General features: G+C 40.1%; 1 protein-coding gene across 6 annotated transcripts in view; it reads right to left on the bottom strand.

The window, feature by feature from the left end:
- HNRNPR (heterogeneous nuclear ribonucleoprotein R) overlaps positions 1 to 14,917 on the bottom strand; it is a 32,284-nt gene extending 17,367 nt beyond the window's left edge. For 2 of the 6 annotated variants that reach the window (XM_086327975.1, XM_086327966.1), the window contains exons 1-5: positions 14,825 to 14,917; positions 11,539 to 11,704; positions 9,174 to 9,292; positions 8,521 to 8,628; positions 6,729 to 6,842 (exon numbers count right to left, since the gene is read on the bottom strand). In XM_086327975.1, the coding sequence (XP_086184101.1) occupies positions 6,729 to 6,842; positions 8,521 to 8,628; positions 9,174 to 9,292; positions 11,539 to 11,695 (498 nt within the window). In that variant the 5' untranslated portion in view covers positions 11,696 to 11,704; positions 14,825 to 14,917. Of the gene's footprint in view, positions 1 to 6,728; positions 6,843 to 8,520; positions 8,629 to 9,173; positions 9,293 to 11,538; positions 11,708 to 14,824 lie in introns of all 6 variants that reach the window. The other 4 variants (XM_086327983.1, XM_086327958.1, XM_086328003.1 and 1 more) reach the window with 2 other exon arrangements.
- Between the last annotated feature and the right edge of the window lie 7,233 nt (positions 14,918 to 22,150).

A 22,150-nucleotide genomic window follows, 5' to 3' on the forward strand; every position in this document is an offset into this window, starting at 1 on the left:
TTCGACTCTTTGAGACACCACGGACTGCAGCATGCCAGGCCTCCCTGTCCATCACCAACTCCCAGAGCTTACTCAAACTCAAGTCCACTGAGTCGGTGATACCATCCAACCATCTTAGCTGCTGTTGTCCCCTTCTTTTCCTGCCTTCAATCTTTCCCAGCATCACGGTCTTTTCCAAGGAGTCAGTTTTTCACATCAGGTGGCCAAAGTATTGGAGCTTTAGCATCCGTCCTTTCAATGAATATTCAGAACTGATTTCCTTGAGGATGGACTGGTTGGATCTCCTTGCAGAACAAGGGACTCTCAAGAGTCTTCTCCAACACCACAGTTCAAAAGCATCAATTCTTCAACCCTCAGCTTTCTTTATAGTCCAACTCTCACATCCATACATGACTACTGGAAAAATCAAAGCTTTGACTAGACGGACTTCTGTTGGCAAAGTAATGTCTCTGCTTTTTAACATGCTGTCTAGGTTGGTCAGAGCTTTTCTTCCAAGGAGCAACGGTCTTTTAATTTCATGCCTGCAGTCAGCATCCAGAGTGATTTTGGAGCCCAAAACAATAAAGTCTCTCACTGTTTCCACTGTTTCCCCATCTATTTGCCATGAAGTGATGGGACCAGAAGCCATGATCTTAAGCTTTCTGAATGCTGAGTTTTAAGCCAAGTTTTTCACTCTCCTCTTTCACTTTCCTCAAGAGGGTCTTTAGTTTTTCTTTGCTTTCTGCCATAAAGGTGGTGTCATTTGCATATCTGAGGTTACTGATATTTCTCCTGGCAATCTTGATTCTAGCTTGTGCTTCATCCAGTCCAGCATTTCTCACAATGTACTCTGCATGTAAGTTAAATAAGCACGGTGACAATATACAGCCTTGACATACTCCTTTCCCTATTTGGAACCAGTCTGTTGTTCCATGTCCAGTTCTAACTGTTGCTTCTTGACATGCATACAGATTTTTCAGAAGGCAGGTCAGGTGGTCTGGTATTCCCACCTCTTTAAGAATTTTAAACAGTTTGTTGTGAACACAAGAGTAATTGGTATTAATTCTGAAATATATTTTTTAGTGTTGCTAGGCTCTGGCCACACCTAAGTCTAGCCTGGTTAGAATATCTTTATATTTGAGAATATTTGTTATTTGAATATTTTAACACTGTCCTGGGAAGTAAATTCCGCTTTCTATCGTTTCTATTATAATGCAGTGATGCTTCGTAATTACACCATTCACCATCTGTATTCTCTCCCTGCCCATTACAAACGCATGCAACAGCAAAGACAGCACACACAGTGGCACTGTGAGAACACCCACGAGGGTCTTCCCTGGTGGTTAAGAATCCGCCTTCCAGTGCAGGGGACATGGGTTCAATCCCTGGTCAGGCAACTAAGCTCCCCAAGACCACATGCAGCAACTACTGAGTCAGCTCTCTGGATGGAGCCTGTGCACAACTGGAGAAAAGCCTACACACTACAAGGAAGACACTGCGTGCTGCAACTAAGACCCGGTGCAGACAAAAATCAACAAACGAATATTTTAAAAAATATACAGTTGAACACAAATAAATGAGGAATCTAAGTGTCAAATTACTATACTACTTTCTTAACATGTGTATATATTTTCAGAAACATTCAGGTTTACTTCACTAACCATACTTGAAAAGATCTTGTATTTTCAGGAAAAGCAACTGATTGATTAGAAAGAATTCATAACAGTAAGCTCCTTGTACTCTACATGATCATATGAATGTTAGAAGTCCACCTGATATTACAGCTTTTCCACAAGAATACTGTTCTATTTTAGAAATATCAAGGAATTTCCTGGCAGTCCAGTGGTTAGCACTCTGCGCTTCTACTGCAAGGGGTAAGGGTTTGATCCTTGGTCAGGCAACTAAGACCCCATATGCCGCACATGGCGTGGCCAAAAATAAACATATAAACAAAAATAAAAGAAACATCAACAAACCTATGCCCAATGCTGTATTCACTGGGGTCCATCAAGAAACAGGCCAAAAACAATGATTTGCTTGAGAAACGGAGGATGGTCTCATTTCAAGATCAATTTAACTTAGGACTTTAAAGGAACTTTAAAAGGCTTAAAATAGATAGTATTCAAAAACTAAGTATCCCTCTTTGTAAAGCTTTTTAAGCTCAGTTTTTAATGCACTGAAACGTAATATGAATGTTTTCCTTTTATTACCGTGTTGATCCCTGAGCCATTCTGGCTCCATATGAGCTGTCCAGAGTAAACGCGCGGTCATGTGCAGGTTATCCCTCCCCACCAGAACCAACAGAATCCAGTGAATATCCTAACACCTGTTCTTCCTTTACTCATTAGACTTTAAGGTTTTGAACAAGTTTTGGCTGTTGTCTACCCACTGATTCCTTCAACAGTAACAGAGGAAGCCCCGAAGACTCTGGAAGCAATCGACAGAAGTAACCAGGCAGATCAACAGTGTCTTCCAATTATCTACAATGGCCGTTCCAATATCCGGCTTCTATTTGCTATTTTTGCAAACAGAGCAGCTTTTCTTTATATATAATGCAAATCAAATGTTACAAAGTCACATACTTATAGGTCTGTTAAACACCCTGTTTCTTTTTAACACCTCAACTAGCTAATAAAACAGAGAGTTAAGTCCAACATACAGAGTTTATTACCAATATATAGAGATGATCTGCATGGAGATCACATTTCTGTCAAGGAAATAGAGTTTTACAAAACCAGCTGAAGCACAGAAAGGTGCTGTGACACACAGTGACTACACTTACGGTGATCACTTTGAAACTAGAGAAGTATCAATCACTATGCCCTGTACCTGAACTAACGCAGTGTTCAAGGTCAACTGAACTTCAAAACCAAAGAGAGAAACAAACTCACACAAAAGCGATCAATTTGTGGTTACCGGAGGTAAGGTTGGGAGGAGAAGGATCTGGATGAAAGTAGTTAAAGAAGGGTACAAACTTCCAGTTATAACTAGGGATGTAATGTACAACATGATAAATATAATTAACACTGCTGTATGCTATATAACAAAGTTGCTAACAGTAAATCCTGAGTTCTCATCACAAGGAAAAACCATTATTTTTCTGTTTCTTTAATTTTATGAGGTGATGGATGCCTACTAAACTTACTGTGGTCATCATTTCATGATGTATTTAAGTCAAACCATTATGCTGTACACCTTAAACTTACATAGTGCTATATGTCAAGTATTTCTCAATAAAACTGGAATAAAAAGGGAAAAAAGGATACAAAAATACTATAGCCATACTAGGTCTGAGAGCCAAGGCACACTAAAAAAAAATACATTTCAAAACTGGTATTAACATTCTTGTTTATCTCTCATCTCAAGGTCAATGCTTAGCAACAAGGTCCATTAATGAGTATTCACCATAGGGTTAATTTACAGTAGATTTTATCCAAAGATAAAACTTCATTGTCTTCTCATAACTTACTTTCAATACTGTCAGTATCAGGCACTGACCCTAATTTCAACTTCCTCAATCAAGAGCCAGTAGTAGTTTTTACTAACTGCAATGAGCCATAAAAGAACAAAACCCCAAACCTTGGAGCATCAAAAGTGGTATCAATTAAAACCAATCACTTTACTAAATCTATCATCAACCCAATATATTAAAACCCTAATTTTCAAAACTTTAATCTTCAACAAGTATGGGCCAAATCTCATGAAATCTGAACTTAAGGGAGGAATCCAAAACTTTACACTGCAATTTTGTTGCAACAAACTGCTTGCCAGGAGTGCTTTAGGCTGGTGATCTCATATAGGGATTTATGCTGCAACCATATCTGCTGCACATAATGATAACATACAGAAAAACACATCTTCTCCTACAGAGGGAGTGCAATATAAAATCTGCAAGAGATCAAACCAGTCAATCCTAAAGGAAATCAGTCCTGAATATTATTTATGGACGCTGAAGCTGAAACTCCAATACTTCGGCCACCTGATGTGAAGAACTGACTCATTGGAAAAGACCCTGATACTGGGAAAGATTGAAGGCAGGAAGAAAAGGGGAGGACCAAAGATAAGATGGTTGGATGGCATCACTGACTCAATGGACATGAGTTTGAGGAAACTCCGGGAGTTGGTGACGGACAGAGAGCTGGCGTGCTGCAGTTCACGGGGTCGCAAAGAGTCGGACACGACTGAGTGACTGAACTGACTGACTGTGTGTGTCTGATTCCTCTTCAAAGGCAGGACCATGTATTGTTGATTATCTAGAAATAAATACCAGCACTGAGGCAGGGTCTGGCAGAATATAGGTATGCCAAATACATGCTGGTTGAAGTGATGCTTAGAAACATAATACTCAGTTTACACACTTGTCAAAATAATTAAATGATGAGATGTTTGGATGGTGTCACTGACTCAATGGACATGAGACTGGGCAAGCTCCCGGAAGTTGGTGATGGACAGGGAAGCCTGGCGTGCTGCAGTCCATGGGGTCGCAAAGAGTCGGATATTGACTGAGTGACTGTATTGAACTGAATTGAAACAAATTTTACGTTTAACATAGGATTTGTTTTTAACTGGGTACTCAAAACAGTTTATTAAATGAAGAACTTCCAGTGAAATCTTAAAGTACTAGCAAATCCCTCCCTATCTACATCAGTTCAGTTCAGTTCAGTCACTCAGTAGTGTCCGACTCTTTGCGACCCCATGGACTGCAGCACACAGTCCCTTATCTACACAGAGCAAAGATAAAACAAGTCTCCATTAAAGAGCTCATTAATGAAGCTACCTAACAGGCTAAAAAAAAATATTTCGATTAATTACAAAATAGATACAACCAATTTTACAGTAGGCTATATTGGGCACTGTGAAGAACAAAACTGTATGATATAACTTTTATTTCTAAGGATTTTATAATCAGTCAAAGAAACGAAACTAAGAAAGTGTAATAATAACTGATAAGGATATCATATGATGAATGGTATACTACTGATAACTTTTTCAAAATGTATTCCCCTCTTGGAGGTGTTTCAACTTGTCTCAGGAACAAGAAAATGGCAAAGGAACAATTCCATTTTTCATTCAGTTTACATGAGGGCTTAGGTGCAAATTTAAAACCATTAGGAAAAAAAATACATATAGTACAGGAGTCCCTGTAAGAAAGCTGAGTTATATTTCCATATTGTTTATTATTCTTTTGGCCACACCATGTGGCATGAAGATCTCAGTTCCCCAACCAGGGATTGAACCCGTGCCCCCTGCACTGGGAGCACAGCCTTAACTTAGACTGGAGTACCAGGGAAATCCCTCCATACTCTTTAAAAATAAAATATAAATGTAGATTTGAAAGGGTTCACAACATAAGTAGAACATTAAGTATGGTGTCAGGGAATTAATAAGAGGACAACAGTGAGTATATTATGTTTCAATGATACTTTCTCCTATAAGGAATGTAGACGGCTTAGAGTCCCAATCCCAACTCTATCAATAATTATAGAGCAGTAAGTAATTTACAGTAGTTTTTTGAAATTCAAAAACAAGTATATGTACCTGATTCAGGTATCAAAAAATAAAAAGGCCTAGAGTCCTTTTAATAATGTTAAATATTAAGAAACAGAATAACTATAATAATTAACTATAATAATGCATAAAAGAAGCTCAGGGAACAACAACCAATAAATGTACATTTACATACAGAGAACATAATTAAAATTAGCTCTGATATAGATCTAAAAAGTTACATTAAATGGTGATGTCTTTATTTACATACTCATAAACTAGAAATAACAATCTGTGCTTTGGACTGCCTCAAAAGTTAAATTTCAGCACTCAGAAGGGTGTCACTGATAATGTTTGAGTAAAGTTTCAGAATTTCTTAAAATTCTAATAAGTAGGAGATACATAATAATACCACCTAAATATTTTAACTGACACTATCATTTAAGGATCTACCCCCTTCACTTTGTTTTAAAGAAAATCCTGTAAGATTATCATTTAATCTGATTTTAAGTTATGAGGTCATGATTACAGTATTCAAAAAAAAAAACCATAACCACCAATTATCTGTCCTCCTATACTCCCGGCATCCTGCTAGGCACTAAAAAGACAACGGAGGCATCAAATCAGAAAGGGGACCTGCAATGACGGGACTTGTCTCTTGGCATTCAGTGCTCTCCATTTAAAGGGTCAGAATAGTCTAACATAAAGGCATATGAAGAAACCCTCATCAACACACAGATGCAGAAGGGACTCCCTCTTCTTTCAAGTATAGACCAATGTGCTCAACCTTTTGATTCTACATCCTTTGATGTAGAATCCTTCCTACATCCTTTGATTCTACACCCTTCCTTTGTGCAACCCATTCCCTTCACTAAATCTCTCTGTAAACACTGAGTATCTTCTATGTGATGGAGGAGAGGGTCAGGAGAGATGACAAGCACCATTTTGACATAAAAGAAAAACAGAATAAAGCAATTGCTTCTCCTTAACAACCTCATCCCAAGGACCTAAAATGGTGTGTCGCTAGTTGCATAGTTCTAGCTACCAGTTCCAAGAACTCTACACATTCCTTTACAAAGTGTTTAGGTATCTACCATTCACAGGATTATCCCTGCTTACGATGGCAGCAGAATACAGATGAATAGCAAAACAAAAGTTATGGCTACTCTTTGAAAAAAATCCAAGTTATTTTCCCCATCATACAATAGATAGAAATATTCACAAACTGGAAGGATTTCAGCAAACGGCTGAAGAACACTCACTTCGGTTCCGATTCCAGGCTGCACACCAGAGTACACACTGTCCGGGGGAGGGCCGCCATACTTCCTCTGTCCTGTGGTTACATCCAAGGTATAACCGGTCCTTTCAAGCAAGGCCTAAAGATAATCAGACATGATTGTCAGTTCCTGAATGGGAAATATCATACAAACACACACACAAATCAAAATAGAAATCTTTTCCAAAAGGTACCCCAACATTTTAGGTATTTTAGTCAAGGGAGAAAAAAGAAAAAAAAAAAAAAATCACAGCATTCACACTAGTTCTTCTCACATACATAGACTTTTACTTCTCCTTTCCAGAGCATGGAAAGAGTTGTAGGCAAATTAAGTCTCTGAGCACACGTCATCTATTTTTAATGAGAAAAGAAAAAAGGTGGAAGGATTACTAACACTTCGATGTAAGCTGACCCCAAGCTATCTGTTCATACTTACATACCATAGTATGCCTCCTTTTATATCCCCTCTACATCAGATTTTTTCCTTATTTGTTCCCTTTACATACCATGCTTACATCCACAAGTGATTCTTTTCAAATAAAATGTTCTCTATCCTTAAAAACAGGAAGAACTCACAAGTCCTAGCTCTTTTAGGCAGCTTCTTTCATTTACTGTTTCTCACATCATCCTATTCTGACTTTCTATTGTACTCAAATCATTTAAATTTTATTTTGTTTGATCCTGTTGTTTTGTACTCCTACACCAGAAGCTTCATAAGAACCAGACCATTTCTCATATAGCACAGACTCAAAATACTTGGCAATTACCAAATGAATATACTCTCAGGTTTCAAAAAATAAACTGTTTTCTGATTTCCAACCTTCCTCACAACACTATATGAGGTATTAAGAGGAATCATAGAAAAGAAGATACTGTCCCTGCCCTTAAGGGTTTGTGTTCATATGAAAGGCCTACAGAACAAGGACACAATGGAAAAAAGAAAGGTGATCCATCTAGGAATGGCAGGATTTTACACTCCAGGTTTTTAAAAACCACAGAATGTTAGAGCAACAAGAAACTTTAGATGACATCAAATTCAAGTTTTAAAAAATATCGCTGGATAACCCTGAGATAGCAGTTATCTTAGATCCTCCATTCTTCTACCATTGACACAAAACATGTATACTATCCATTACTTGTGTAATATGTAGTATACACATATTACATATACAATATGCACCTTCTCAAGAGCAGATAGCCAGTTTTAGGGAAATAACATAGACCTATTCTATGAACAGCAGTAAGTTTAAAAAAAAAATAACCATTATAGCAAATAAAGTTCTCACCTATTATTTAAGATATAAGAATGGGAGTGTGCCATTTTCCACATGAGGAAAAAAAGGTACAAAGGAATAAAAACTGTAAGTTGTAGTTCTTGTCTAAAACATGATAGAATTGTACAAACTTCAACATTATTTCAAATTGAAAAGTCTATCACTACAGCAAAACACCAATATCCATTTAACTAAATATGAGGTTCACTAGTCTTTTAGTAAAAGCCCTGTATTTTCTTTTCAGTTTATCTAAATAATAACAACAGTAACAATAATGGCTCACAGTTATACTGATCCCCCTACACTCCAGGCATTATGCACTCTATGTCAGAGCACTGCAACTGCGGAGAAGCCCGTGCGCCGCAACGTAAGACCCCACATCCTGCAAGGAAGATCCCTCGTGGACCACCAAGACCTGACCCATCCAAAGAAATAAATATTTCTAGAGCATCTGATCTCATGATTACATTTAATTTCATTACAACTACCCAAGTCAAGTTTTACCTTGATCTTTGCTTCATCAGGTCCCTTTGTGGACTCTTGCACCTTGCTCCCCTGTTTCTCCCTTTGCCTGTAGGTCTTCATAACTCCACATAAAAATGCACTTTTGTTCTAGAACAGCCAAGTAATTCAATAAAAAAGAATTACCAGGAATTGTTGAAGGGTCAAATATACAATTAAATTTAAATTTCAGAAGAACAGAATTTAAACAAAATATTTACTCATTTATTAACTCAACAAATACTTGATGAGTGGTTGCTATGTGCCAGAGACTGGAACTGACAGCACTTAAGACACAGAAGACCTCCGGGGAGCTTACCCTCAGCACTGGCAAAATAGTCTTCCATTTGCTGATGTTTAAATGTATCTGGGCTATTTTTGCCAGATGTCCTGAAACTATTCCTCCTATCTATTTTCCTCCAAGATAACAAAACAGTTTCACATAATCCAAAAACGTCACAAGAAGTGGGAGACTTTTACTTTACACTTGTGTTTCTGAAAACTTTTTGCCATGTAGATTTTTTTACGCTAACTTTTTTTTAAAGAAGCAGTAGTAGTCACAAATAAAAAATACCACTTATCCACAGAAAAAAAGTAATAGTAAAATAATTTCAGATCATTAGTTGTTCAAAGACTTTTCTGGATAATGTCCTTACCTGAACATGTGATAAGTCACTTTCCTTGAACTGCTGTAGTACAGACAGAGCTCCTTCTTCATTAAATTCCCTGAGAGCATCAATTGCTCTTTCATCAAGATCGACATAAGCTACCAATCCTAAAAATTAAATTGAAAACGGGTAACATTATTGCAACAAAGAGGATAGTCTAAACTGTGCTATCAATGTTCATCAAGAATTGCTCTATTCAATACTAACTACATTTTCATTCAACTATACGCATATAGGTCAGCTATACAAATACTATATAGAAAGATCAAGAGTACAAATATGAAAACAAAAGACACAATGTTAATACCTATAAACATAAATTTCAATCCCCACATTTCACACAAAAATTCTAACCCCATTTCCCACTCTCCAAAATGTTTAAATCTTGGAAGTTAAATCTGATGTACATACACACTGTACTACAGATTAAGCATTAAAATAGTAAGTTCTGATTATGTTAGAGTGGTTAAAAAAAAAAACAAAAAAACACTGTATTTCCCAAGAATAAACCTGCAAATTATATGGACTGCTGGAGTTGTTGCTAACCACCCAAGAAGTGGGGGAAAAAATGAATTATTTTTGCTAAATAATTCTTCCCACTCTTCAAAAAGTGTCAAAGGCTTTCCCTCCTTAGCACCAAAGATAAAATGAAATTTCATTTGTTTTGAGCATCTACTTTGCTGCAGTCAGAATGTGGAAAGGCATATTTTACATTAAATTTTAAATTTTTCCTATAAATGCAAGTGCAGCTTGATTAATCAATTCTGAAAAGTCACATTTTAAGGCATTTTTTGTTCTTCACAAGTGTCACTCTGAGATTTTAAAAGATGCTGTAGCATTAACAACACTGTCAACAATGACAATTTTTTTTTTCAAATGGCAGTAAAAGGACTTTACTATGGACTTACAAGCAAAGTATATAGAAAATATATGCACTGCATTCTATATATACATATAGTATATTTAACTGCACACAGAACATCTACTATGTTTAAATATAATTTAAGTCTGTTAAATTTTATATTTCTGAATGTATTTCAGAATTGATCCAAAGTAAAATGGAAATATTTGGCAGATTAAAAGCCCCAAGTCCATAAGAACTAACATCAAAAGTGACTCCATTTTGGTAAAGCCAAAAAGAACTTTATTCCATAGTATCACTTGCAAAGTTACTTAAAAAAAAAAAAGATGCCATGATTTAAGAGCTCAAAATGAGCATGCCAAAATAACTGGCATTTCCTTACTTGACTATTCCATATCACCACCCAAAGTCACAACTCAGAGATACCCATCAATCCATTCTGTCAATCCAACCCTACACCCAAGCCATCAACCTCTTATCAATAACAAAACACTCTACAAGAGAGCATCTCTAAGCAGATCACTGCCAATTCTCTATGGCAGAACATCAAAGAAAGTTTCTGAGCACTGATTTTCAGAGGGACCATCACCCAGGAGTCAGTCTGAGAAGTCATTTTAGTGTCTAAATGAGCTTTAGCTTGAGCTTCTCGGATTTAAAAATAAATAAATAAATAAGGACAAAAAAACAGGTATTTGTTACTACAGTACTTAAGACACAGTTTGTGAGACAATTCCATTTTCTCTCCCAGAATCTGGACAGGCACACAAAACACAGAGGAAGAACGTTTCCATCTAATGGCCCCAAAGGGGGAGGACATATTTATTTATGAACAATGCTCTCTAATGGTATACATATTTCTCTCCCTCTTTAGAACCTCAAACCACTTACAACCACCATATTAAAATGTTCAAATTTGCTTAAGCACTTAACCATGGGATTCTAGATTAAAAAAAAAAAACACAGCTGTTACAAACCAAACACTTCCAAATTACTGAGAGTTGTAGATCTCTGTCTGTCACAAACTGGACAGGCCACAAACTCTCAAGGAGTCTGACATTTTATTATCGTTGCAGACAATACCATCTAAACTAGTCCTCTTTTATGCCACCTAATAAGACCTAAGCTATTTTAACAATCACTTTAAGAAGCTAAAGGTAGAAAAGTAAAAGCAAAATGACGACTGATTTAGATTAAGAAAAAAATGTAAAATTTGATATGCTGAAACACATTTTAAATTGATGGTAAATCTAAGACAAATTGATGTACTGTTCTGAAACAACTCAGACTGCATATTCAACACTAAGGCTTCAAAATAATGAAATAAGAATATCAAACTCAAACCCAATATGCCCTCAATGAAGGGAAAGTAACATTCGGCTCTACATAGATCAGAAACAATAAGTAATATTTAACCTTAAAAAAATCTGTAAAATTCAAAGTGGTTTGCCCTCACTTTCATAACCAGTCAGAAACAAGAAACGTATATTATACCTGTCTGAAATATTTCATCAAGTCTCTCTGCCACCTTCTGAGGGAGGCCTGCCTCTATCAGTGTCTTGTAGTGCTCTGTGTGATTTACACTGGAAGTATCCATTGGCTCTTCCTCTTCTTTTAACTGTACCGCATTACCATTCACCTGATTAGCCATTTTATTATGCTGCTGGAAAAAATTCAGGAGCTATATTACATTAAGCCAGAAATAACTAGTTTGTAGGACAATGCATGATTTATCTAATTTGTATACATGCTGCTAATAACCTCTATCAAAATATTATTTCTGATGGCTTTTCTGATGTATCTGACCTAAATTTGAGATAATTCTGTAAAACCATGGGAAATGTACATGGAAGTGTTGCATCTTTAAGGAACTTCATGTACACTAGGTTAGATAAAAGCTTGAATTTATTTAAGGTAGAATCACTAATTAACAAAAGCAGCAGTTGTGTCCTGATGAGCTTATCAACAGATCACCACAAAACCCTAAAAAGCCCCTCAGCTCTCAATTCTTAAACACTTTAAAAAGTCTGATTTAAAAACAGAATGAACACCCACAGACAACTTAAGGTTCAAGGACTTTCAAACTTTACTAGCTCTGCTTCAAATCCAACATAGGTGTGAAATAAAGGCCCTGTTGTCTCTAGTTCAACATGCTGCTGGTTTGGGTTTTCGCCACCTAACTTAAAAAACACAGCTTGACATTAATTTTTGTTCTAAAATTAATTTGCTATTCCCATTCACAGATTTAAAAGAAAAAATGACCAGGTTTAAAAGCTAATGATTGCTTGAAGTCCACATAAAATAAAAAGTGAGCTATAGTTAAGGTTGCTTCTTTTTAAACTTAGGTCAGATGTCTCAGATTTACCTACCCAAATCATTTTGGGTGTTCAACTTTTATGTAATGCTGAAATGGATCAAATCCCTGAAGAGAGATTAAATAATAAAACCATACAAGGCCAGTCTCTATACTAGCTCCTCAAAAGATAGGGAATTAAAGTGCATTTGTCTGTGGTGAAATTATAATGTGATGAAGATCATAAGCAGCAGAATAAAGACATTGTAACAAATACTGAAATAAAAGACATGAAGGTGGATTTCAAGGAAAAGCCTACTTTTCCTGATGAAACTGAAGATACCTAGACAGCTATAAAGAAAATACAAGTTTCCTAAAAAACACTAAAAGCCATACATAAGATAACCACACTTCCAGACTGCTTATCAAAACACTGTGCAAACGCACCAGGTGCAGTTTTTCTGACCTGAAACAACTTCAAAGTCCACTGATATTTAGTTGAAGTTAATGAAAAAGGAAGACTGAGAAGCAGGTAATAGAAAGCAGGAAGAGAGGAAAATGCACAAACTGTTACTCTGAAAATGAGATAAACAGTATTATAACTTCTTATGATTACAAAACATTAAGACTTAGTAACCCACTAATGTCTATATAGAGGCAGACTCCGTGGTTAATCTCTGGGTGGATAAATGTTTCTCAAGGCAAAACTCAAATTCTGATGAACTGACAAAAACGGTCAAAACTGGCATTTTTGATAAAGAAACTACTTATAGTGCAAGATGAATAGTTTACTGATTAGTACAACCTACTTCTATAAAGATGCATTCAAGTCCAAAATATTTTTTGGGAACATACAGTTGTTTTCCAGGCTCACCCACCCTCAAATACGACCATAAGATAGATCACTAGAACTCAAAAAGTTCTCAGTATCACAAGACCCTTGCGGTATGCACCTGGGAATACTATCAATCACGGAAAGAAAGCAAATTTTTAACAGAAAAGTTCAATGAAAATCTGTTAAGGTGGTATTTTTTTAAAGTATGTGTAAAGCCAAAAGACAAGTTGTGTATTAAGTACAAGACAGAAATATTTATGACTACCATTCATTGTAAAGGCTCTCTACAAGTTGATTCTGAAATTGGTTGAAATTTTCAAAAAATGTCTGTAAACTTTAACAAAAAAGTACAACTATTAAGGGAGTCCAGAAAATAAAACCTTCCAGATCAAGGAAAAAGCTCTCTTCAAACCAAATATAATGTGCTCATTTTAAAAAAAGACTTTCATGTCATATGAGACCATTTAAAACTCGTGTCAATTCAATGCCACACAGCCAAACCATATTTCTGGATGCAGCAAATATACTAATGTGATTGATGTTATTTGATCTAAACTTTTTTTGCAAAACGGAGAAATTTAAAATCAGGGTTGCTGGGAGATTTGGGAAATCTGGCACTAGCCCCTCCCTGACTTTTTTTTTTTTTCCCTGAACATCTCGTGAAAATTCTTCTCATTTTAAGAGACCGGCTTTCAAAGATCCAATGAAATGAAAACTAACGGTTCTCTCATGGCTTAGGAGTGTCAAGCCCTTATCCTACGACTGACTCATGAGACATAAATTTAGACTCCGGAGGACAGCAAAAAATCTGAAACAGGTAGTGTGGAAGGGGCTGAACTCTTCAAGATCCCCGTGGCTTCTTCGACTCTTAAAATTTTGGCAATACGGTTTCTATCGCAGAAGAAAAAGAGAATCGCCTTTCCAAAAGAGTGCGCCTATGACATTTAGACTTCGGTATCTTAGGCGCCGCTCGAAGCCTAAGTTTCATGGCCTCTAGTAGTCATTTTTTCCTTCAAATCTCGACTTGCAGCATGCAGAACTGGGGGTGGGGGGCGGCTGGGGAGGGGAAACGGAGGCTTTTTCCTACACACACCGGCCTCTCGGCCTCTGCTTCACACAAAAGTTTTCTCCCGGCTCGGCTCGCCCGGGTTGGCATCCCGCCCTCAGCCCACCCCAGCCCATGCCGGTCCTGACCATCAACAAACCCCACGCGCGGCTAGGCCGGCTGAGACAGGGAGCAAGGCGGGGCTCCGGCAGGGAGAGGCGATGGGGTCTATCTAAAGCGGGGACTGAAAGCGGCCGACTCGGCCGCGTGGAGCGTCGGGCGGAGGCGGGAAAAGCGCGGCGGACCCGGCAGGCCGCGCGGAGGGCGCCCAGCGGGCCGGACCTCGGGCCTGGGCTTGGAGGGGAGGCGGCGGGTAGCGGAGGGAGCGTGGAGGATGAGCGAGGGCGAGGAAGCGCCTCTGCGGCTGCTAGGCCCTCCGCTGAGCCGCCGGACGAGGCCGAAGCCGCCCCCAGCCCATCCCCACCCCCACCCCGGGGGCCTCGTAGCGAAAACGACACTGGGGAGCAGGCGCCGAGCCCGGGCCGGGCCCGGTAGGGTCGGATCGGGGCTCCCGGCCCCTCCCCCCGCGGGCCGGCGCGAGACTCACCAGGACAGAGCTGGGGCCGGTGGCCGGGCCCGTGAGAACCAGCGCGAGGCGCTTTGAAAACGACTAGAAATGGCGCGCGCACCACCCCCTCCCCCCCCCGTCACGGACCGAGACGCGATCCCGGCAGCACGCGGGGTTTCCCGGAACTGCTTCCAGGGACTCTGAGCGGCTGGGCAATCACCTCGCGCGGCGGTCTGACGAGCAGCCCAGACAACCAATAGCAGCGAGAAGAGGCGCCCCACGCCGGACGGCTCAGAAGCCAATCGCGGAAGCCGTCGGCTGAGCCAATGAGGAAATTCAGCGCCGCCGGCTGGGGCGCCTCCGGGGCGGGGGCAGGAACACAAAGGGGTCTGTGGTGAAGCCGTGAGTGGTAGGCGAGGCTGTGGGGCCGCAGGCCCAGAGTGGCCGAGGCCCGCCCCCTCCCGCGTCCCTTCTAGTCTGCCGCCCGCGCGAGGCCGCCCCCGGAACCCCGCCCCCTACGACCCGCATCGGCTCCATCCGCCGCCGGGCCCTTTTACGCTCCTTCACCGGCGCCTTAGCGCCGGTAATCCGCCTCCCTGGAGCAGCCGCCGCCACCGCGTTCGCCCCGGACACGCCCACCGCCACGCGGCCGGGCCTGCTCTAGGTCGTTCTCTGCTCCAGTTAGAGCACGCTGTAGGAGTTTGGCTCGTGTGTTTTGCTGGAGAATTTCTTCGCGGAGAAAAATCATCCCTTGGAGCACTCAGAAAACTCCCTCCTTGGCTCCCTTCCACACATGGTTGGGAGCAGCTCAGGATGTGAGGGAAATCGCTCAAGTTGGCATTTACTCAAGAGTCATGTTAGCTATAAATGACAGAGCTGAGACCTTTCTGCGTGGGGTTTGGAGCTAATTCATATTCACAAAAGAACATTGGGCAGGTGTATGCATCTACGAAGCCAAAGGAACCGTGCAAGGAAAAGAGCTAATTCCCAAAGGAGGCTAAATCCCGTTTTTCCTAAACGTTTCTCACCCTCCACCCCTACTGGTTTGTCCCCTGTTCCTCGCCTTAGTCCGAATCTCTCTCATCCCACGGCCCTTCTTTCCCCATCTCCAATGCCCTGTCCCTCTCCAGGCGAAAAGGCAGCCAAGCAGTGGCCTGAAAAATTTCCAGATACACTTCAAGGATAATTTAAATTTCCTGGAAACTATCAACCAAAAATTAGCTGTTGAAAACCTATGCATTTGGTACTGGGCTGAACGTCATGGAGAACCCAACTTTTGCAGCCTGGGGTGTGAAATTTATGCAAATAATTCTATTGTTTAGTAGCTAAGCCGTGTCCGACTGTTTGTGTACCCCGTGGACTACAACACAGCCAGGCTTCCCTCTCCACCATCTCCCCGAATTTGCTCAGACTCGTATACATTGAGTCCGTGGGGCCATCCAACCATCTCATCCTCTGTTGCCCCCTTCTCCTGCCTTCACTGTTACTAAACATCAGGGTCTTTTCCAAAGAATGGGTTCTTCGCATCAGGTGGCCAAAATGTTGGAGCTTCAGCATCAGTCCTTCCGATGAATATTCAGGGTTGATTTCCTTTAGGATTGACTGGTTGGATCTCCTTGCTGTCCAAGGGACTCTCAAGTCTTCTCCAGCACCACGTTGCAAAAGCGTCAGTTCTTCAGTGCTCAACCTTCTTTACGGTTCAGCTCTCACATCCATATATGACTACTGGAAAAACCAGAGCTTTGACTGTAGACATCTCTGTCAGCAAAGTGATGTCTCGGCTTTATAATACACTGTCTAGGTTTGTCATAGCTTTTCTTCCAAGGAGCAAGCATCTTTTGTGCTTAATTGCTCAGTCGTGTCAACTCTTTGCAACCCCATGGACAGAGGAGCCTGGCGGGCTATACAGTCCATGGGGATTCTCCAGGCAAGAATACTGGAGTGGATTGCCATGCCCTCCTCCAGGGGATCTTCCCAACCCAAGAATCGAACCAGGGTCTCGTGCGTTGCTGCTGCTGCTGCTAAGTCACTTCAGTCGTGTCCGACTCTGTGCGACCCGATAGACGGCAGCCCACTAGGCTCCCCATCCCTGGGATTCTCCAGGCAAGAACACTGGAGTGGGTTGCCATTTCCTTCTCCAATGCATGAAAGTGAAAAGTGAAAGTGAAGTCGCTCAGTCGTGTCCGACTCTTCGAGACCCCATGAACTGCAGCCTACCAGGCTCCTCCATCCATGGGATTTTCCAGGCAAGAGTACTGGAGTGGGGTGCCATTGCCTTCTCCGTCCTGCGTTGCAGGCAGACTCTTTAACCAGCTAAGCTACCAGGGAAGGCCATTTCATTCAAATTATAATGCAAATTAAAATGCTAATTTTATAATTTGAAATGATTAATTTTGTAATTATGTAATTTTATAATATATATATTATATATAATTTTGTATATAAATTATAAATAATTTTATAATGTAAATTAAAATGTATATGCTAGGATCCTTAAGAAAAAAAATATAAAATGATGAATACAAATTTAGGAACAGAGTCTGGAAGGGCATGGTAAAAGGACTTTGAAGTTTAAACTTTATTAGCATCACATAAATCTTCGTCTAGCTCGAGGGTTCTTAACCTATTTTGTGCCATTTGACAGTCTGGTAAAACTGGATCTTTTGCGTTTTTAAATGAGCAAAGTAAAATACATCGCATTATAAAAGAAATTTTATGTTGAAATGCAATGAGGAAATACATATTTAAGACATTTGTGATATAGTAAAAAGCCTCTTGATGAAAGTGAAAGAGGAGAGTGAAAAAGTTGACTTAAAGCTCAACATTCAGAAAACGAAGATCATGGCATCTGGTCCCATCACTTCATGGGAAATAGATGGGGAAACAGTGGAAACAGTGTCAGACTTTATTTTGGGGGCTCCAAAATCACTGCAGATGGTGACTGCAGCCATGAAATTAAAAGACGCTTACTCCTTGGAAGGAAAGTTATGACCAACTAGATAGCATATTCAAAAGCAGAGACATTACTTTGCCAACAAAGTCTGTCTAGTCAAGGCTATGGTTTTTCCAGTGGTCATGTATGGATGTGAGAGTTGGACTGTGAAGAAAGCTGAGCGCCGAAGAATTGATGCTTTTGAACTGTGGTGTTGGAGAAGACTCTTGAGAGTCCCTTGGACTGCAAGGAGATCCAACCAGTCCATTCTAAAGGAGATCAGTCCTGGGTGTTCATTGGAAGGACTGATGCTGAAGTTGAAACTCCAGTACTTTGGCCACCTCACACGAAGAGTTGACTCATTGGAAAAGACCCTGATGCTGGGAGGGATTGGGGGCAGGAGGAGAAGGGGACGACAGAGGATGAGACGGCTGGATGGACATGAGTTTGGGTAAACTCCGGGAGTTGGTGATGGATAGGGAGGCCTGGCGTGCTGCGATTCATGGGGTCGCAAAGAGTCGGATACAACTGAGCGACTGAACTGAATCTTCTTCTTTAAACATCAAGATCTTGCAGCACGATAAACTACTGAAATTTTAAAGCAAAAAGAAGGTATTTCAAGAAATCCCACAACTGGAATGAAATATGAAAATATCTGTTATTCCTATTGGTGACAGAGTGAAAGTTACCGCTAACTGTGGTTTGTTTCCTGTATTCACAGTGGGGGAAAATGCTTAATTTCAGCAGTATATTAACGAAAATAGTTTTTTTTTTTTCTTTCAAGTTGAAGTACCAGTGAATTCCAGTCAGAGACCCTTCTCCATTTAACATAGAATGAAAACTCCTGGACTGAATACTGTAAGTAAAGTGATTCTATCATCCAGTATTTTCTGAGGTCAAATACTCACCTGTATGGTCCTAAGTATACTCCACCTTTTCAGACCATGTATCTTGGTTTTTTTAAATTTGGAAAATATGGGCATCTGAACTTTGCATTTAAAAAAAAATTGTATGTGTGTGTGTGTATTCATGAATGTGATATTACACAAATATTTGTTGTGTGCCCTCTACGTATAAATCACTGTGTGGAAGTCCGAAATATAACCACAATTGCTGTCCTCTACATGCTTACATTCCAGTTTACAAGGCAAGGCAAGTATACAAATAAATACAATAAAATGAATTGCTAGGGAGCGCTCCAGCTATATTTCTAAACTTTTTAAGATGAGGCAACACAACACAGCTAGACCAGTCCACAGCTCTTCCCTGTCACAGAGCAAATCTGTGGTCTAACTGGTATGTCAATGAACAACATGCTTTTGCTTCTTTAAACAATTACAGAGCACCAGAATACTCAAGTTGAAGCTTTGACTTTTACTACTTACAACCTGAAGTAACAATGAATGTTTAAAATTATCAAACCTTTTTATTGGATCCTTAGATTAATCTTTGTCTTACTTGTCCCTTTCATGATTCTAAAGGAAGTAGTCTATTCCTCAGACTCCAAACAAGATTACATCAATTCAGCCTCTTCAAAAATGCCTTCACTTGCTACTAATGAGATTAAGCCAACTCAGCCACAGTTCAAGGTCACACCTAGGGGAAAGGAAAAAGAAATAGAAAGTAAGAATGAGGAGAGAAAAATGGAAAATGAAGAAATACCATGTATAGAATGTTAGTGGAAAGGATATCAACAACCAACCCTTGTTAACATTTAGGTGCCAAGAGGTGTCTACTCAGGGAAGCCCCAATATGATGAATAAGTTAGAAAAAACTAGTTAGAAAACTTCAGTTCTACCTGGAATTCTCCCACTGTCAAATAGAACTGTTTATTTCCTCGATCAAACTTTAATAATTATCATTTTAAGCCACTTTCCAAAATGGTAGTGCTCCAATCAAGACTGACCAGAGCTAAAGATTGTGTCTCGTTTATACCTCCTAGGATTACCCTTCTTTTAAAAAATAAAGTGCCATCTAGTTGACATGCAATAGCTTATAATCAACTGACTCCAAGATCTTACTGCATGCCTGCTTTATCATTTTTGCAACAGTGTTCTCTTGAAAATTATCCTAGCTGGTCCATCGACTTCCCTTCGATTCTCAAATTCATCCAACTGTTTTAAAACAGGAAGAGTGTCTCTCCATCTTAGTGACAACAGTGTTTTGAACAGTAATCACTACCATTTATGGAGCTCTTACTATGTATTGGGGCTTCCCTGGTGGCGCAGACAGTAAAGAATCTCCCTGCAATGCAGGAGACCTGGGTTCAGTCCCTGAGTTGGGAAGGTCCCCTGGAGAAGGAAATGGCTACCCACTCCAATATTGTTGCCTGGAGAATTCCATAGAGAAGCCTGGCGGGCTCCAGCCCATGGGATCGCAGAGTCAGACACGACTGATTGACTAACACTACTGTGTATTGAGTGCTTTATATATGCTGATGCTGATTCTCACACGAAAACTTAAGGACTGGTAACATTCCATTTTATTGAGGAAACAAAGCTCAGAGAGGTTAAAACATTTGCTCAAAGCCACACAGGTGAATTAAGACTCAAACACAGGTGTGAGCTACTTCATCAAGCTCCTTTTCGATTTAAGTCCTAGTGTTGGCAGACTCGTCATTTGTAGAGATGGATATTTTACCAGTCAAACACACACACACACACACACACCATCATTTGGCTTCCTTGGTGGTTCAGCGGTTAAGAATCCACCTGTCACTGCAAGAGACACAGATTCAATCCCTGGTCTGGGAAGATTCCACATGCCACAGAGTAGCTAAAGCCCATGCACCACAACTACTCAGCCCATGCTCTAGAGCCTGTGCTCTGCAACAAGAGAAGCCACTGCAGCATGAAGCCTGAGCACTGCAACTAAGAGTAAGCCCTGCTCACTGCAACCAGAGAAAGCCCACGCCTGGTTTTTACTCAGCACAACCAAAAAAGAAAAAGAACCATCATTGTCAATATGATGAATTTGTTGTCGTTATTTACTCGCTAAGTATCCACCTCTTTTGTGACCCCATGGACTGTAGCCTGACAGGATCCTCTGTCCATAGGACTTCCCAGGCAAGAATATTAGACTGGGTTGCCATTTCCTTCTCTAGGGGATCTTTCCAACCTAGGGGTCGAACCCACGTCTCTTGCAGTGCAGATAGATTCTTTACCACTGGGAGTCATCAGGGAAGCCCCAATATGAATAAGTTAGAAAATACTATTTAGAGCCAAAAGCAAACTGTGATATAAGATAATGAGAACATTTTCCTATGTCCTTTGCAGATTGGCTTCTCAGTGCAATTTGAACACGTTCTGAGGAACAACAGTATTAAAGAACAAAATTGTGGCCTCACAAAATGTCAACATTGAGGAGTAACAGCCGTTTGAGTAGCTTTGTTAGAAAATTTCCCATAGAGGTTATACCTATATAGACTTCACAAGACTAGTTAACAGTTTTAAAGTACCTACCATGCTATCTCATTTAATGCTCACAACAATATATGAGGCAAGTAGCAAAAGGCATCATTTCCCTTTTGCAAATGAAAAAACTAATTCCCAGGTAAGAGCTGAGGCTCAAACTATGATGTAAGTCCAGATTACAGTCTTGTAATCATGCTAAAGCTGAAACTCCAGTACTTTGGCCACCTCATGTGAAGAGTTGACTCATTGGAAAAGACTCTGATGCTGGGAGGGATTGGGGGCAGGAGGAAAAGGGGACGACGGAGGATGAGATGGCTGGATGGCATCACCGACTCTATGGACGTGAGTCTGCGTGAACTCCAGGAGTTGGTGATAGACAGGGAGGCCTGGCGTGCTGCGATTCATGGGGTCGCAGAGTCGGACACGACTGAGCGACTGACTGAATCATGCTACACAGCTAGAGCATAATTGGTTTGAGTCATTGAATCAAAACCAATAAAGTTAAATCTTCACTTTTTTTTAAATTTTATTTTATTTTTAAACTTTACAATATTGTATTAGTTTTGCCAAATATCGAAATGAATCCGCCACAGATATACCTGTGTTCCCCATCCTGAGCCCTCCTCCCTCCTCCCTCCCCATACCCTCCCTCTGGGTCGTCCAAGACTTCATATTTCCAAACTTGTTGTTGGTAGTCTCTGATTTTTTTTCCTTTTGGTGATATTTCATGGCTTGTGGGATCTTAGTTCCCAGACCAGGGATGAACACGGGCAGTGAAAGCATGGAATCCATACTACTGGACCACCTGGGAATTCCTGGTAGTCTCTGATTTTTAAATTCTTTTTTGTACTTTTTTTTTTTTTTTTTCATGATTTCTCTGCTTTCCTGGAGTTTTGTTGAGGGAACATGGAAAAAGTGAAAAGGAAAAATAGCAAAATGAGCTCTCCTTTCCAGCTTTCCATTCCCTCAGTCAAACTCAAGATAGCAAGAATCAAATTTCAAGGCCAATTAGGATTGCTG

Source organism: Bos grunniens, chromosome 2 (assembly GCF_055505025.1).
Source record: "Bos grunniens cultivar Pamir isolate PY7600 chromosome 2, Bosgru_T2T1.0, whole genome shotgun sequence".
In the NCBI taxonomy this organism is placed as follows: Eukaryota; Metazoa; Chordata; class Mammalia; order Artiodactyla; family Bovidae; genus Bos; species Bos grunniens.